The sequence below is a fragment of the Cydia splendana genome, chromosome 6, assembly GCF_910591565.1.
Source record: "Cydia splendana chromosome 6, ilCydSple1.2, whole genome shotgun sequence".
Taxonomy (NCBI): domain Eukaryota; kingdom Metazoa; phylum Arthropoda; class Insecta; order Lepidoptera; family Tortricidae; genus Cydia; species Cydia splendana.
In genome coordinates this window covers 154,961-174,031 of record NC_085965.1, presented here as the reverse complement: position 1 = coordinate 174,031, position 19,071 = coordinate 154,961, and the positions used below count along the sequence as shown (strand labels likewise).

Sequence of the window (19,071 nt, the reverse complement as noted above, 5' to 3'; positions counted from 1 at the left end):
GACGTGCCCGCAATAGGCCTCCTTGAGTGCTGTGTTTGATAATAGCACAAGTACAGCTTGGCATAAAAGAGTAGAAATTAAAAAGTGGCAACACTGTATTGTTGTCCCGTTTTCTTATACCGATTGGTTTGAAAGGGACGACACTACAGTGTTGCCACTTTTTAATTTCTACTCTTTTTTGCCAAGCTGTATATCCTTTCATCTGTACCATATCGTCGGGTGACAAGCAAGTCACTAACTAACACCATTGAACTTATTGGACAATAAATCGTGTTACAAGTGTAATAAAGTGCATTGTTACTTTAATTTTTGATAGTATTTAGTGACTTTTGCTTGTCACCCGACGATATTAATTGATAGTACCTGAATACGTATGGACTTGGAGTAAAGTGAAACACAGCAGTGGATTTTTATGTTTTATTGGCTACACTTAGTCATTACTTCACTTCCTTCACCTGGAGACCTGCAACAACACAATCATATTGTTAATTTCGTGTAGCACCGCTGCACCGCTGCACCGCTGGTAGGTGCAAACACTATGGCTGTACTGAATAAAAATTTTAGTGGTTTAACTACAAAAACTTGTTTACATTATTTTAATTTTTTTTAATCTTAATCAGACATCTGAATGTAATTATATATGTTCAACTGCTGGGCACAAGGCCTGGCGCCTGGTGCAAGAGGGTTCGAGGGAGGGTGCGAGTCGAACTCGCACACGAAGGGTTCCGATCATGATGCAAAAAAATCGCGTTTGTTATAGCAGCAACAGAAATACATTTGTGAAAATTTAAACTGTCTATCATGGTTCATGAGATAAAGCCTGGTGTCAGACAGACAGACGGACAGAGGAGTCTTAGTAATAGGGTCCCGTTTTTGCCCTTCGGGTACAGAACCAAAAAGGCAATCATCACTAAATAAATAAAAATAAAAAATTATACTTGGTTACGTTTAGTCATCTTTGGAAGAGGAAACAATAGGCTTGTCTCAATATACTAACATAACATGAACCATAACTTATAGCGTCCCACGGTCTCAGGTCTGCTCGTTTAATACTACTCCAGTCACCTGCAATAATATCCTACTCTTCGAAGGTCGCAAAAATAAGTGACACACTCTTATTATTGTAGGTGACTGTACCATTGATTTAAATTTAACTGCCATATTTTGTAATACAGTGAACCGCTAGCTAGAGTGTAAAGTAAAGTTATCACATACCCGGGGGCAGGCTCTGTTTCAGCTTCTCGGCCTTCTCCTTGTCGGTGATGACCAGTGTGTAGAGGAAGCGCGAGCATCGCACCTTGAACTTCACATTCTCAGGGTTCTTCTTTATTTTCACCGCTAAAAAAATAAACCCATGTTTAATCTTGCTCATTCTCATAACTTGAACTAATATGCTCTTCAAATATTAATTGACCAAAGCATAGCGCGAAGGTCTATGTTTTAACTCGGGCATTTTGCTTTTGTATGTCCGGATGTTCTCCTCTACTGGTCACAATTCTCAACCGATTCTCGTGAAATTTTGTGACCAGATTTAATTCATTAATAATGAAGGGCGACCTTCCTATGTCGGTCAAGCGTAAACTCGTTGACATGTGTATTCTGCCTGTCCTAACCTACGGTGCCCAAACATGGTCGCTCACTGAGAGTCAGAAGTCCAAATTGAAGGTTTGCCAGCGAGCAATGGAGTGCAGTATTCTAGAAGTCACAAGGACGGATCGCATCCGAAACACCACATTGCGCTCCAAAACACGCATAGCTGACGTGGGGGAGAAGACCGCCAGACTGAAGTGGGACTGGGCGGGTCACGTCTGCCGCATGCATCCGGATAGGTGGGCTAGTATAGCCACCAAGTGGATGCCGCAAATGAAGCGCGGACGTGGCAGGCTCAGACGGAGATAGCGGGACGACTTAGACGCCTTCATCAGTGGCTGGCCGGAGAAGGCACTACAACGGGAGTTGTGGAAATCAGGGGGAGAGGCCTTTGCCCAGCAGTGGGACACTACAACAGGCTAATAAAAAAATAAAAAGAAATTGTCAATTCGGTTTTTGGAAATTATTAAAATGGCGGAGTCATGATACCTCGCATCATAACAAATAGTCATATTGATATCATAAGTTATTAATTTACTTTACTTTTTGAGACATGTTTACAGAGTAAATGGCAAAAAATGCTGAATAATTGTATTGCTGGTTTAGGCGGTATTTAGACATTTAGTTTTTCCTCGAGAATAAGTTGCCGAATTTCGTCAGCTAAGAACTCAGGTCTTCCTGAGGGACACTTTTGTTTTTTGACTCGGGAAGACAAAAACAAAAGTGACCGACATGCTCACTAAAATAGACCAGCAGAAAGGGAGATGGACCGGCCACATGTTGAGAGACAGGCAGGAAAAATGGAGCAAGATCGTAACGTATTGGTACCTAAGAGGTTGCACACGGAGCCAGAGGAGACCTCGAACAAGTTGGGAGGATGAACTCAAACTCACAGCGGGCCCGAACTGGAGAAGAGTGGCCCACGACAGACCTCAATGGAAAGAGCTAGAGGAGGCCTTTGCCAAGCGGCACACTGAGCTTAGAGACATACTCTAACTCAGAAGAAAGGGCTTAATAGATAGATAGATAGATAAAAAAGCTAAGAACTATCATGACGCATTTTGCAAACATTCGCTTTTTTATTATTTTGTTTGCACACTGAAGGTAGCCGGTTTGATTCCCAGTAATTGTATGCCGGGACATAACTTCCTTATTGGAGCTATAATATTATTTCATTATTATTGTTATTATTTTCATTTTATTTTACTTTGACAATCATGATAGAAATTCTTATATTTTTGACATCAATGCAAACTTATTATGTAATTTTGAATAATTTTACGGTTTAGACTCACTTGTTTTTAGTCACTCGCGCGACATGTTTCGGAGAGCCTAGGTCTCCTTTCTCAAGCACTAACAGTGTGAGCAGCGTTCACGACGGCCGTGTATCGTGTGTGTGTGAGTAAGCGATACACGGCCGTCGTGAACGCTGCTCACACTGTTAGTGCTTGAGAAAGGAGACCTATGCTCTCCGAAACATGTCGCGCGAGTGACTAAAAACAAGTGAGTCTAAACCGTAAAATTATTCAATGTTAGTATGTCTCACAACAGTTTAAATTCAATTATTATGTACTTAATTGTCTTTCATGAAATAAATCATCTAATCTAATCATCTAATCTAATCTAATCTAACTTTTTGTATTTTGTTACACTTTTTGATCAAACCGTTGTGTGGCGCTGTCGTCGTGCACGGTCCCAATAAGCTATGCTCGCGAGGTCTACAGCTCAGAGACACTAGTAAATATTAAGGTATAATTTGCTTTTTGGAAAATGTTGTAATGTTGATGGTTACATGGTTGAATGATGACAATGATGATTTAACAAAAAAGTAATACCTATGAAACTTGTCGAAACTTGTCTTCAGACCACTGGAGGTTAGCACTATTGTATACATACATCACATCACAAATATCGGTCGGAATTATAACTAGTTTCATAACTTTAACAATAAACCTCTCTCAATTAGCTGACACTGCATTAGGGTTGCCAGATGGTCGGGATTTGGCGGGATTCTCCCGATTTTTAGCATGTGTTCCCGATTCCCGACATAGTGAAAATTGTCCCGAAAAACAGCTCCACGTTATAAAACAATAATTTCAAGTTCCGAACTGTCGTCGAGCGAGCGACCCGCGTCGAGCGTAGTGCTAATAATGTAAAATATCGTTGTTTTTAATACAATTACTTTAATTTGAATGTTTTATTTTCCTGACTTAAGTCCCAAAATCCCGATAAATTGATATGTTTTCCCGATAATAGCGCCTTTCGATCTGGCAACCCTACACTGCATACTTATCGCACGTTTTGAATGCTTAATTTCAAAGTTACTTAGAAAAATTACAATATGAGTCTAGTCTACTCACATTTGGCGTCTTTCCTTCTCGCCTTCAGGAGGAAATCCTTAATGTCCTTGATTTCACGCGGCTGGAACATAAACCACAACATCAAGCTTCATCAAGAGAACATCGACTCAATAACAAGAGGTTAAGTTGAAACCGAAAAAATAAATCACATACTATGTGACAATATAAACTAGTTTATATATGCTTATTCATTATATGGGCCTTGACCACGTATTCAATTTAAATTAAAGTCAAAAACAAGAGACATTTACCATGTTGAAGTTGTTCCAAAGGATGACAAGTAACTGCAAAAAAAACACAAGTTTAATCAGTAAAATACTATTACACATACATTAACAGGGACACACTGAGTCTATTGCAGTCGATTAATTTCAAAAATCACCCCAATATTCAAAGATTAATACAGATTTACGAAATTGTATACACAAATCGCACTTCACTCACCTGTCAAACTTTCTGAAAGAAATTGACATTGACATCGACAGCGACACCATGACATTTTGAAGTATCTATAGTCTATGGTTTAGGGAGCCACAGACTTAAATATGCATAAAAAATCCTTAAATATTGCACACGGTGCATTTATAGATGCTCAAGCAAATCTTGTCAGTAGAAAAAGGAGCGAAATTCAAATTTTCTATGAAACGATATCATTTTTCAAATTTGGCGCCTTTTTCTACTGACAAGATCTGCTTGACCAAGTATAGCTTGGGCATGTAATTGGCTTACATAGAAGCTAGGATCGTATAGAAGTGGTATACGCGTGCCTCCGTGAGGGACAAAACATACGCAAATGCGATACTGTGATTGGTCGCATTCATTTGTTGCCCACCATTATCCGTACTAAAAAACGGTGGGGAACAAATAAAATGTGAGACTGTGACAAGGACAAACAATAATAGCTCTTTCGCTGCTACTCCTGCTGAAAGATATATAAGACTATCCTGTTCGGTCACCCTCATGCCAGATCCAGTTTTAATACTAGATTCATGTTGACTTACCATATGACCCTCGGAGGACTTGGATTTAGCCCTCCGTCACTGACTGTCATCTCGGTCGAACTGAGGTGGCCAATGGGGTAGTTTGTATTTTAAGTACCGCCCACCTTAGGGCAGTTTACGTTGAGCGGACAGAATGCTTCCATGTTTTATTTCCGTTCACTGGTGCTACCTTTTCGTAAAATGTTTTTTTTTTCTTTGTATGGACTTGAGGGCGGTGTTGCCCGTAGCCAACGCACAGAACACCCGACTAGAAACCTAATATTGGCCATTTTGTTCGCGACGCAAATCACCAAACTGTGAGGCGCGGGAGGGGTGCTCCCGGCGTTGCGATTGGTCGTGGCGCGCTGACACGTGTAAGCGTAGGGATGGGACATGTTCATTACTTGCAGTGGTACTGGTACCAATGGTACCGTAATCTGTTGCGGTAAAATAATTGTTATCAATAAAGTCCACAGATTAATTACTTCAGAATATTCATACAATATAATCATTCATTAGGTACTTTAAAAATGTATCTAAAAATGTTACTTTGCATATTATTAATGAGCTAAGATTGTAAACATAAGAAAAACTGTAACAATTTCGATGAAATTTGCTATATGGGGGTTTACGGAGGCGAGGCGTTTTAACTCTAGGAAAACGCGCATTTTAGATTTTTTATGTTTGCTGTGCAAAGCTCGGTCTCTCAGATATTCAGTTTTTATTAACGCTGTTTTCTACAGTAGTACCGTTGAGGCACCATATCACTGACACAAAGGCAAAAGCCGCTATACACCAATGCATGCATGCTAATGAAAAATACTGTATTATTTTCCTAGTCTAATTCATACTAAACAACCATGCATAATCTATTTAAAGCATCTAAGTACCTACGTTTACGAATAAACCGACGCGACAATTTTGTATATGATCCCAGCACATCTGTAAAATTAGTTTGGTTACGGCAATAACATAAACAAATATAAAATAATATAAATGTGTAATAAATTTCACATTTCGTCGGAGTCCATTTCAGTTCATCATCAGGTCCATCTCGTGACCCAAGACCTTACTGCTCACCTAGAAGATTCTAATAAACCCACACAACATGTGTCTATCACAAACCAACACCGATTTCCCTCGCACTTCTTCAAAGTTCATCATCTGGTCCAGCTCGTGGCCCCCCACCTTACTGCTCACCTAGAGGATTCTAATAAACCCACACAACATGTGTCTATCACAAACCAACACCGAGTTCCCTCGCACTTCTTCAAAGTTCATCATCAGGTCCATCTCGTGCCCCCCCATCGTACTGCTCACCTAGAGGATTCTAACAAACCCACACAACATGTGTCTATCACAAACCATCACCGAGTTCCCTTGCACTTCTTCAAAGTTCATCATCAGGTCCATCTCGTGACCTAACTGCTCACCTGGCTTCTTAAAAAAAAATTACATCATTCATTTATTATTAATAAATCAATCATGAATTTCAAAAATACACTTTGGTGGCAAACGCAGCCTATGGAAACTATACTATACTGGGTCAAGCTGATCTTGTCAGTAGAAAAAGGCGGCAAATTTGAAAAATGTAGGCGCGAAAGGATATCATCCGATAGAAAATTTGAATTTCGCGCCTTTTTCTACTGACAAGATTTGCTTGACCATCTATACTAACTAATGGCGCTTGCAACTAGGAGAATGTCACATGGGCGTTGCTCTGAAAACCTGCTAAAATATGATCATTTTCTTATTTTGATGCTACCTCAATAATGGTACTACTAACTAAAAACTAAACTACATACTACATATACCCACTAAGATAAACTACCAACTACCTAATTAAAACTATAGATTTTACAGATCAATTTTATTTATTCTCAATTAAAAATGAAAGAGAATCACAATTATCTTTTACATTTCTTAAAATGGTACAATATGGTTCGAGCGAAAGCACGAATTTACCGCAATTGACAAAACCATCACCGTCACATCACTAGTTGTTGACGTGAAAGGGATAGCACATTGCATTTTCAAGTTGACGGAAAAGGACGGGCTACTTCACTGCCGCTCAGTACAACCATATTGACCAGTATAAAATGAACCCCGCGGACAAGAAATAATTTTCAACAAAATAGTGATTTTGACTTACCTGTGGAATGTTATTCCATCTGTTTTATAACTGGAAGTCTTAGATGACTTGCCACACCATTTCACACTGCAAAATCCCATGATTTGAATAAATTGCGATTTATTTTCGTAAACACGCGCACACTGTTAACAGGTCGTGAATTTGGACGCAACTGATCGGAGCGGCGCGCGTGAAATATTTTATAAGCGCTATTGCTCGCACGAGTGGAGGCCGCGAGTCGTCCTATAAGCTATGTCTATAGGGGTTGGTCTGTGAGCCAACGTCAAGTAAAAGAGTAGGAAATTAAACGCGGAAAGGAAAAATGATATTTCTTTAATTGGGCCAAGTTTTATTTAAACGGTATCCAGACTAGTCAATTTTTCGCCAATCTGATTAAATTGCCCGATCGAATCAGGACGTGCGAACGCAAACACAAATTTGGCTCGCCGAATTCAACCGCCGATAATGACCGATATTACCGATAAAATGAGGTGCGGGCGCAAGTATACCAATTTGTGACGCCAGTATTTTCATTGTGGGGCATTTTTTTCAATTTAGTGGGCTCTAATATCACCATAAATCTAAAATTGGTGATTCAATTGGAGATTGGCGCCAATTATTTCCCTGATCAAATCGACCTATTTGATCAGGCCCGTCTGGATATCACTTTAACATAATTTCCGAACGAAGCAAAGTTGTTATACGACGATGGTGGCAACACCGACTAGAAGCGTCGAGATGACACTTTGACAGGTCAGACGGCCATTGGCATCGTTTAATGTTTATGAACGGCTATCGCGATCGGTGAAAGAGCCCGCACCCAACATGAGCCCTTGGGCGACGACGGGCACCGACAGCAGTGGCGCGCGAGGGCCGGAGACACGGGACGCGTCGTGAGCCGCGGCGCCATGGAGCGCGCCGTCGTGCGCTCGAGCGCCAGGCTCAGCGGCGGCGGCGGCGGCCCCAGCAAGAGCGGCGGCGGCGGAGACAAGGCCAGCAGCCGGGCCGAGGCGGCGCGCCGGGCGGCCGCGGCGGCGCTGGCGGCCGAGCGCCGCGCGAGGGCCCGCCAGCGCGCCGAGGAGGTGGAGGACAGCCCGAGCGTGCTGCGCGACAAGTGCCGAGAGCTGGCGCGAGTCGTGCGCCAGGCCAAGCATCTCGTGGTCAGTTACAACATTAATGACACGGTCGAAACCCCGACTTTAACAGATAACCTACAGTGTTAAAAGTACCATGCTTAATTGACCATTGATAAATCTTATCTCATTGTCTTAAATTATACTAATGGTCAGAGTACTTTTTATTTCGAGGAGTTTAGGAGCCTCAGTTGACCCTCCAAGAAAAGACCAAGTCTATCTAAACCTGTTTGTTTTCAAAATATTCAGTTAGATGAGATTGTGAAGTTGGGATTGTTGCAATAGTTTGTAACACAAAACCCACACATTAGACAACTTTCGTTAGGTAAAGAGAACTGTATATTCTCCAATTCAAAGAAAGCTTTTTTATACTTGTGTATTAACATACATAACAAGCTTTACTCAGCTGCGCTTTTCACAAAACACTTCTGGGACAAAGTGCTCAATTGTTTTTTCTTTTGAACTCTTGTTGAGGACATTAGTACCTGTAGAATGGGGTTCATGGTCCACATCAGCGGTCGGCAACCTTTTAGCAGCCAAGGGCCACATAGTAGTTAACGAAGTTGACGCGGGCCGCACTTTGTTAATATTTACGACTTTATCAGACATTGTCGTTTGTCAATATTACATACAAAATAGCCAGGGAGGCTCAATCAGAATTCACAAAGCGTGCTAAATGCAAAAATAAATTATGCTGGATCAATATTTGTATTATCTTATTTGTAGATCAATATTTTTTTAATATAACTCATAGTAAAATCTCTATTCCATGTAAATCATTACAAAAAAGACTAACAATTAAAAAAACCCTCAAAAAGTTAAAAAATAATTATTTTTTATCAGTTGTTAAAGCAATTATTACACCGAACATTCTCCTCACGTGTGAAAGTCAACACCGACATTGGCAAATTCACCCTGTGCAAAATTGCAGGGAGTAAGCCAGAAAAAAAAAAGCAAATGTTTATCAACATCTGAATATTCTGAATTAAATATAAATTGAACAAGCCGTCTCTGAATATTATATTTCCTGATAAAAGTTTACGATAAATTCTATAATCAATATTACAATAAGGAGCAGGGAGGCCATTTCGGCCATTTGAGAACATTTCAACTAATTGAAATATCTTCCATGTTTTACATTATTAACTATTTATTTATTACTATTCGGAGATCCAACAGCTGTTAACATGTCAATAGATTTTATAAATGTGATACAAAAAGCCAATTACGGGTTCTCACCAGTAAATACAGGTTGACAAAAACAATTGGTGGTTAAGCACTATTGCACTACATATTCATTTCAATGCCAGCAGCAGATTAACTAATTTTGAATTTGTATTACTAAAAAAGATTTTAAAAAAATAAAGAAAAAACACAGCACAATGAAATTTCAATAAGCCATGCCCATTGAAAGAACTCCTCGGTCAGGCAGGATGCGCCGCACAGTTTGGATGTTGCTGTTGAAAATATCAATGTCATGCTCCTTCGTAAGTTTATTTAGACATTTACTAGCACGTATCAAAAAGCTGTTCTGTCTGTAGTTACGCGAAACGTTTGGAACAGCAAGAGGTCGAAAATTTCTTGTAGATTGGGATGGAATACTGAAAGAGAGCTAGAGTGCCATATATGTCCAGAGAGCAAAAAAGTTGTTGTGTGTGACTTTAGTTAATAATGTAAAACATGGAAGATATTATATTATGTTGAGATATTTAGTTACAGCAGGGAACTGCTAAATTCAGAGTATATATTTAAAGTTAAGTGATACCCCAGGACCAGGAGTTAATGACAGGAGTATGCTTGATTATTGTATATAGGGTATTGCTTTAACTGAATGTCCAGAATACATATTATACTAGTAGCTTTCATCCTTAACATTGCACTTGGCTCACATTCATAATCATAGAAGGGTAATATCTCATAAACAGTAGTATTCAGTTGCAATATTTACAGAATATGTACTTATAATTATTAATTATTGTCGCTGTCACAATAAATAAAAACCGGCCAAGTGCGAGTCGGACTCGCACACACACTCATACCATTATCTATAAAAACGGTCACCCATCCAAGTACTGACCCCGCCCGACGTTGCTTAACATCAGTCAAAAATCACGTTTGTTGTATGGGAGCCCCACTTAAAGTACTTTTAGTATTTGTTATAGCGGCAACAGAAATATATCACCTGTGAAAATTTCAGCCGTCTAGCTATCACAGATCACATGATACAGCCTGGTGACAGACGGACGGACGGACGGACAGTGGAGTCTTAGTAATAGGGTCCCGTTTTACACTTTGGGTACGGAACCCTAAAAATGTTTTAAAAGTGGATGCTCAGTAGGTATTAATAGGGTTCCGTTTGTCACAGTTTCTCTATGGATCTTTGAACAAGGCAACACACAAAAGACAATTTTTTTCAGCATATTTCATGAAGTTTTTGCTAAGATTTGAAATAAGTAAAGTACACATAAACAGGTGTACACGGGAGCGGGGATCAGCACAGCGGCCGACATCCCCGACTACCGCGGCCCGCACGGCGTGTGGACGAGGCTGCAGCGCGGAGAGGACATCGGGTGAGTGGCTTGCTTCCTTACCTACACTACCGCGGCCCGCACGGCGTGTGGACGAGGCTGCAGCGGGGAGAGGACATCGGGTGAGTGGCTTGCTTCCTTATATACCTACACTACCGCGGCCCGCATGGCGTGTGGACGAGGCTGCAGCGGGGAGAGGACATCGGGTGAGTGGCTTGCTTCCTTACCTACACTACCATACCAAGTATGTCAACATGGGTCAAAATGCCCATCAACTAGAGTTAGACCATGACAACTCTGCATGGCATTTGCAATGACAAAGTGTGATAATGTATAAGTAATGTCGAATGTCTATGAAAATATGATGTTTATGATGACACTGTTACACTTTGTTCTATTGAAGTATGTGTTAGTTAGACGGGCTATGGTATAACCCGCATGTAATGTATGTATGGTTGCAGTCGCGTGGAAGTATCCCGCGCGCAGCCCACTTTCACGCACATGGCGCTGGCGGCGCTGGTGGCGCGCGGGCTGTGCAAGTTCGTGGTGTCGCAGAACTGCGACGGGCTGCACGTGCGCTCCGGCCTGCCGCGCCGCTCGCTCGCCGAGCTGCACGGAGACATGTTCGCCGAGCGCTGCGCCGCGCCGAGGTGCCGCGCCGTGCTGCTGAGGGCCTTCGATACTACGCAGGTATTCAAACTTCATTAACATACAGACCACAACGGGCCGCACGCGCGCTTGGTCCGCCGGACTACTGTGTAGGTAATATCGTAAGTTTAATTCAATCACTGTTCAATAATTTAATTTTTAGAAAACAAACCTATCATGTCCCCACATACCAAGTTTCTGAAGTTCATGCAAAATATTGCAACTCGCAACTGCAACTTTCCGTTTCTGAAGAATAAAGAAGGTGAAATTTATTTATAATTGTAGCGCACGCGGCGTTATTCTCACGGCACCCGCCGCACGTGTCCCGTCCCGCGCTGCGGGCGGCCACTGCGCGACACGATCGTGCACTTCGGCGAGCGGGCACGCGCCGCGTGGCCGCTCAACTGGGCCGGCGCGCTCCGGCACGCCGCCGCCGCCGACGTCATCCTGTGTCTCGGCTCCAGCCTCAAGGTAACGTCACACCACACTCGTGGCCGCTCAACTGGGCCGGCGCGCTCCGGCACGCCGCCGCCGCCGACGTCATCCTGTGTCTCGGCTCCAGCCTCAAGGTAACGTCACACCACACTCGTGGCTGCTCAACTGGGCCGGCGCGCTCCGGCACGCCGCCGCCGCCGCCGACGTCATCCTGTGTCTCGGCTCCAGCCTCAAGGTAACGTCACACCACACTCGTGGCCGCTCACCTGGGCCGGCGCGCTCCGGCACGCCGCCGCCGCCGACGTCATCCTGTGTCTCGGCTCCAGCCTCAAGGTAACGTCACACCACACTCGTGGCCGCTCAACTGGGCCGGCGCGCTCCGGCACGCCGCCGCCGCCGCCGACGTCATCCTGTGTCTCGGCTCCAGCCTCAAGGTAACGTCACACCACACTCGTGGCCGCTCAACTGGGCCGGCGCGCTCCGGCACGCCGCCGCCGCCGACGTCATCCTGTGTCTCGGCTCCAGCCTCAAGGTAACGTCACACCACACTCGTGGCCGCTCAACTGGGCCGGCGCGCTCCGGCACGCCGCCGCCGCCGCCGACGTCATCCTGTGTCTCGGCTCCAGCCTCAAGGTAACGTCACACCACACTCGGGGCCGCTCAACTGGGCCGGCGCGCTCCGGCACGCCGCCGCCGCCGCCGACGTCATCCTGTGTCTCGGCTCCAGCCTCAAGGTAACGTCACACCACACTCGTGGCCGCTCAACTGGGCCGGCGCGCTCCGGCACGCCGCCGCCGCCGACGACGTCATCCTGTGTCTCGGCTCCAGCCTCAAGGTAACGTCACACCACACTCGTGGCCGCTCAACTGGGCCAGCGCGCTCCGGCACGCCGCCGCCGCCGCCGACGTCATCCTGTGTCTCGGCTCCAGCCTCAAGGTAACGTCACACCACACTCGTGGCCGCTCAACTGGGCCGGCGCGCTCCGGCACGCCGCCGCCGCCGCCGACGTCATCCTGTGTCTCGGCTCCAGCCTCAAGGTAACGTCACACCACACTCGTGGCCGCTCAACTGGGCCGGCGCGCTCCGGCACGCCGCCGCCGCGGACGTCATCCTGTGTCTCGGCTCCAGCCTCAAGGTAACGTCACACCACACTCGTGGCCGCTCAACTGGGCCGGCGCGCTCCGGCACGCCGCCGCCGCGGACGTCATCCTGTGTCTCGGCTCCAGCCTCAAGGTAACGTCACACCACACTCGTGGCCGCTCAACTGGGCCGGCGCGCTCCGGCACGCCGCCGCCGCCGCCGACGTCATCCTGTGTCGCGGCTCCAGCCTCAAGGTAACGTCACACCACACTCGTGGCCGCTCAACTGGGCCGGCGCGCTCCGGCACGCCGCCGCCGCGGACGTCATCCTGTGTCTCGGCTCCAGCCTCAAGGTAACGTCACACCACACTCGTGGCCGCTCAACTGGGCCGGCGCGCTCCGGCACGCCGCCGCCGCGGACGTCATCCTGTGTCTCGGCTCCAGCCTCAAGGTAACGTCACACCACACTCGTGGCCGCTCAACTGGGCCGGCGCGCTCCGGCACGCCGCCGCCGCGGACGTCATCCTGTGTCTCGGCTCCAGCCTCAAGGTAACGTCACACCACACTCGTGGCCGCTCAACTGGGCCGGCGCGCTCCGGCACGCCGCCGCCGCCGCCGACGTCATCCTGTGTCGCGGCTCCAGCCTCAAGGTAACGTCACACCACACTCGTGGCCGCTCAACTGGGCCGGCGCGCTCCGGCACGCCGCCGCCGCGGACGTCATCCTGTGTCTCGGCTCCAGCCTCAAGGTAACATCACACCACACTCGTGGCCGCTCAACTGGGCCGGCGCGCTCCGGCACGCCGCCGCCGCCGCCGACGTCATCCTGTGTCTCGGCTCCAGCCTCAAGGTAACGTCACACCACACTCGTGGCCGCTCAACTGGGCCGGCGCGCTCCGGCACGCCGCCGCCGCCGACGTCATCCTGTGTCTCGGCTCCAGCCTCAAGGTAACGTCACACCACACTCGTGGCCGCTCAACTGGGCCGGCGCGCTCCGGCACGCCGCCGCCGCCGCCGACGTCATCCTGTGTCTCGGCTCCAGCCTCAAGGTAACGTCACACCACACTCGTGGCCGCTCAACTGGGCCGGCAACTCCGGCACGCCGCCGCCGCCGACGTCATCCTGTGTCGCGGCTCCAGCCTCAAGGTAACGTCACACCACACTCGTGGCCGCTCAACTGGGCCGGCGCGCTCCGGCACGCCGCCGCCGCCGCCGACGTCATCCTGTGTCTCGGCTCCAGCCTCAAGGTAACGTCACACCACACTCGTGGCCGCTCAACTGGGCCGGCAACTCCGGCACGCCGCCGCCGCCGACGTCATCCTGTGTCTCGGCTCCAGCCTCAAGGTAACGTCACACCACACTCGTGGCCGCTCAACTGGGCCGGCGCGCTCCGGCACGCCGCCGCCGCCGCCGACGTCATCCTGTGTCTCGGCTCCAGCCTCAAGGTAACGTCACACCACACTCGTGGCCGCTCAACTGGGCCGGCAACTCCGGCACGCCGCCGCCGCCGACGTCATCCTGTGTCTCGGCTCCAGCCTCAAGGTAACGTCACACCACACTCGTGGCCGCTCAACTGGGCCGGCGCGCTCCGGCACGCCGCCGCCGCCGCCGACGTCATCCTGTGTCTCGGCTCCAGCCTCAAGGTAACGTCACACCACACTCGTGGCCGCTCAACTGGGCCGGCAACTCCGGCACGCCGCCGCCGCCGACGTCATCCTGTGTCTCGGCTCCAGCCTCAAGGTAACGTCACACCACACTCGTGGCCGCTCAACTGGGCCGGCAACTCCGGCACGCCGCCGCCGCCGACGTCATCCTGTGTCGCGGCTCCAGCCTCAAGGTAACGTCGTACCTACCTACTATGAAGAGGTTCCGATCTGTGAATGCCTTGATCATTATTAACCTCTTGTCTGTGTATGAGGATCTTTACCGATTTATTGTTTGCTCTTTTTTTCGAGAACGATTTTTTTTGCTCTGCCGATTTTTGACAACCTCAAACCACGCCACACTCCTTTAATATAATTGAATAAGCGCAGGTGCTCCGACGCTACCCTCGCTTGTGGTGCATGGCGCGGCCGGCTCGCGCGCGCCCGCGCCTCTACATCGTCAACCTGCAGTGGACGCCCAAGGACACCGCTGCCGAGCTCAAGGTATTTAATAAAAGAGTTATGCGAATGTCGATATGACTTCTTCAGTAAATCAAATTTTGGTTTGACTCGACGTAACATTTTGAGCTGTCATAAAATGTCATCAGTTCAGAAATTAGCTTCTTCATATATCTAGAAATATTAAGCGGTACGTACTCTAATCGAATCTCTGTACTCACATATATAGGTACCCAAAAATATGTCCTATTTCGTAATAGTGAGGACATGAAACATATCGTAATAAAACAAAAGAAATTCCTTTAGATCTGAGTCCGCCCCTGTTATCGCTGTGAACTGTTCACGATGTGTCGTCAGATCAACGCGCGCTGCGACTCGGTGATGCGCGAGCTGGCGCGGCGCCTGCGCGTGCGCGTGCCGCGCTACCGGCGCTCGCGCGACCCGCTGCTCGCGCACGCCACGCCGCTCGCGCCCGCCGAGCGCCACACCTGCTCGCGGCCCGTGCTCGCCGAGCCCGAGCCCGAGCCCGAGCCGGACGACAGCGCCAGCTCCGAGCCTTCCGAGTTCGACTCCTCCTCCGCGTCGGATTCCGACGACGCGTTGCCGTTGAGGCGGCTGCAGGAGCGCTTGCGTGGCTCTCGGCCGAGAGCCAATGGCCCCTCGAGCCCTGTAGCGAGGGCCGACGGACCTCGGGGCCCCGTGGCGAGGCTCAACGGACCTTCGGGGCCCGGGGCGAGGCTCGACGGACCTTCGGGGCCCGGGGCGAGGCTCGACGGACCTTCGGGGCCCGGGGCGAGGCTCGACGGGCCCCGGTGTCAAAGAGGCCCGCCGGATCGACTACGTGACCTACAGTTTCCTGAACGGCCTCGGCCGCTATCACAAATGGAGGGCCTCCGTGAGGCGCCGCGCCCGGTGCCGGGGCTCAAAAGACTTCAGCGTCCGGCGGAACGCTCGAGTGACTCAAATTTTCCGGTCGAAGGGCTCCGTCCACGATCCCCGACGCCGCGCTTGCGAGACCGACAGTACCCGGCGGAGCGATTGCGAAATCTAGAAACCTCGGCGAATTACCAGCGAGGCCGAAACGTCCCGGAAACTGACTTGCGGCGCCCACAATTTCCAGAGGAGCGCCTGCGAGATCGACAGCCCCTATTGGACCGCTTGCAAAATCGAGAGTGCCCGGCAGATGGCTTGCGAGACCCACAATTTTTAGCGGAGCGTCTGCGAGGTCCACGGTCCCCGACGGAGCGCTTACGGAGTCCTGATACCCTGGCGGACCGCTTACGTGACCCAGAGATGTTGGAGCCTGAAGAAAAGAAGCCCAAACTGGAGAACGGCATTTGTGCAGTGGTTAAAGAGGAACACCTGAGATCTTTTGAGGTGAGCATGGAACCTACGCGGAGAAATTATTGCCGTTATTCGTAAACCCTTGTCAAGTCTAACAAGCCGTTCATAATTGTTTGTCCTTATCTATCTTTTTTTTTTCTTTTTACCATGATTTGTTTCAATACACAGCTGCTATGTTCATAAACGTGTGTAAAAAGTGAGAACCTATAATTGGCTCTGTGATTCTATTGTAATTTCTGGATATATATAGCGCTGTTGGTTTTCCATGTACTAAAATAAAAAAAATAAAATAAATAAAATAAAAGTATTTTCCAAACTGTTTTACGACGTACGCGTACGACACGACTCACGGTCGAGAAATACATTTTCGATTTCAATTTGTCTCGTTTCAGGTGTCACTCGCCGACGGGTCGGCGCGCATCCTCCTACACGCCGCGCACGCGCCCGAACCCAAGGAGGAGGAGGACGAGGGCGGCGGCCTCGGCCTCCCGCGGTCTCGGCCTCCGCGGCCCCGAGACCGCAGCGCGGGCCTGCTCAAACTCGGCCCCAAACCTGCCGTCAAAGAGGAGGATTCGGAAAGCGAGGCCTCTCGGGCCGCCGCGGCTTTTATAGCGCGGGCCGTGTTCATGTGCAGAGGGAAGCTGTACTCCGGCCTGCACACGATCCTGGGTCCGGCGCCGGCGCCGGAGCCGGCGGGCGCGTGCGGGTGGTGCTGGCGGCGGCTCGGCAGCCGGCGCTGCCTGTGGTACCCGGCGCGGGACCCGCGGGCGGCCGGCCGCGTGTGGCGGCGCGTGCGCGGCCGGCGCTACCTGTGCACGTGCTGCCCGAGGGACGGCGCGGACGCCTCCAGCGCCGACGAGGGCGGCGAGGGGGGGTGGTATGGGAAGGGCTACCGGAAGGGCCGGAAGAAGAAACGGTAGCGGGACCCGGGCGCCCGGTCGCGCCTCTGTAAATATTTATATTTATTTTTTTAAAGAGCGAAGGACGAACGGTTGTGATCGAAGTGCTGACCTGATTAGTTTAATGTGCCTCGAATGTACTTAGTGCGGCCGAGTGAGGGTCCTCGTGGCTTTGAAGACGACTCGCGTTGGGCCGCACATACTTGTATAGAGGCCGTCCGAGCTGACTTTGCGCCGACTTGAACGGACCGAAGCGAGGGAGTTTCATTATAAACGTCAAATATTTACAGAAATTTTACATTCATGATGACACCGCGTTAGCTTGGCTCGACTCTAATCGAATGACATTGAAGTGTAGCGGCTTGTATGCCGTGCCGCCTGCGAGGGGCGATTTATGAACAAACTACTATTAGTCACAAACGAACAAATCTTGATGAATGTGTGTTTAATGATTGAATTTTAATTACGGATACTTAAATTAAACGATTGAACAATGTAATTATAATATCTAATTGTAATGAATTTGAACTGAATTTTGTATAAGTGAGGGTAATCTTAGAACATGCATGGACAAATTGTGTCAAAATTTTAATACATGAATTAAAATAATTAAGTGAACAAATGGACTTTTTTTTTCCTGTACTTTCAGCTCATTCACAAATTATTTACGACACATGTCACACAGGAGACAAAATGCTTAGAAGCGTGAATTGTTTTCGCTTTCGATTCAGTTCACTAGATGGCAGACCCTCCAACACGCACGGTCTCTATACATGTATGCTCCAGAGACATACGCCTTCTCCAAGCTATTTGTTATGTTGTTGTACCTATTTAGAACTTGACATCGTGAAATTGGACTTGCCTGGCCACTGAGCCACAAGACTGAGACACAAGAGCAAAATTACAATGGAAGCATGATGAAGGGTTGTTTTGTTAGTCAAAATAAAGTTCGAAAGAACTACAACGTTATCTCATAACAAAGAGGATTTGAAGAAGAGAGTTACTGTCATGGTAAATTATGTAGCTACAGTTCATAAACTGCCATCTTTCGACAGAAGATTAAACCTGTTTGAACGCCATTTGATTTTGATCCTTATTCTTTAACTGATATGTGTTAACTTTTTAAATATTAATATTCACGCCATCTACTCGAGCATAGGCTGAAGGTTGTGGCGCCATCGCTCGAAAACATGGAACCTTTGGCCTATAGTCGAGTAGATGGCGTGAATATTAATATTTAATAAGTTAACACATATCACTGAAAGAATAAGGATCAAAGTCAAATGGCGTTCTAACAGTTTTATGTTCTGTCGAAAGATGGCAGTAAATTTACAGTGGCTACATAATTTACTTTGACAATCCGTCTCTATAGACTTTATTCTCTTTGCTCATAATCTGTGATTAACGCACCTACAGCGCCATCTGATGACGTCTTTAGAGAACTAAAAAAAATGTAGAGAGTTATGTTCGGAAAGAGAAGAGTCGTGGAATTTATTGGGCCCCGTACATTCCACGACTCTTCCCTTTCCGCGTTAGCGTAAAGCAGGCCACTGACGAGCCTTCCAGATGGATGCCGTTACAAGGGATCCAAATGGACGGCATCCTAATATTAAACATTGTACGTTTTTGACATTCACGGACCGATTTTGGATTGCAGCCACGCTATTTGGACTGTTGGAAGGCTCGTAATGACGAGCCACTGGGCCACCTTTAAAGTAATAAAAATGTAAAGCTTTAATGCTAAGTTAATCTGTATTTACTGGTGAGAACCTGTAATTGGCTTTTTGTATGACATTTATAAAACCTATTAACATGTTAACAGCTGTTGGATCTCCGAATAGTA

General features: G+C 47.9%; 2 protein-coding genes across 2 annotated transcripts; one reads left to right on the top strand and one right to left on the bottom strand.

Annotated features, from left to right (window-relative positions):
- Positions 1-406: 406 nt before the first annotated feature.
- On the bottom strand, positions 407-4,387 carry LOC134791253 (large ribosomal subunit protein eL38). The gene is made up of 4 exons (XM_063762235.1): positions 4,202-4,387; positions 3,951-4,011; positions 1,216-1,338; positions 407-463 (listed from the first exon to the last, which is right to left on the bottom strand). The coding sequence occupies exons 1-4, from the start codon at positions 4,277-4,279 to the stop codon at positions 438-440; spliced, it is 288 nt and encodes a 95-aa protein (XP_063618305.1). The 5' UTR covers positions 4,280-4,387; the 3' UTR covers positions 407-437.
- A 3,396-nt stretch (positions 4,388-7,783) lies between these two features.
- On the top strand, positions 7,784-17,850 carry LOC134791207 (uncharacterized). The gene is made up of 7 exons (XM_063762179.1): positions 7,784-8,221; positions 10,667-10,764; positions 11,184-11,412; positions 11,656-11,841; positions 14,917-15,030; positions 15,343-16,362; positions 16,722-17,850. Exons 1-7 carry the CDS (start codon positions 7,970-7,972, stop codon positions 17,247-17,249), a joined length of 2,427 nt encoding a protein of 808 aa, XP_063618249.1. The 5' UTR covers positions 7,784-7,969; the 3' UTR covers positions 17,250-17,850.
- Positions 17,851-19,071: the final 1,221 nt, after the last annotated feature.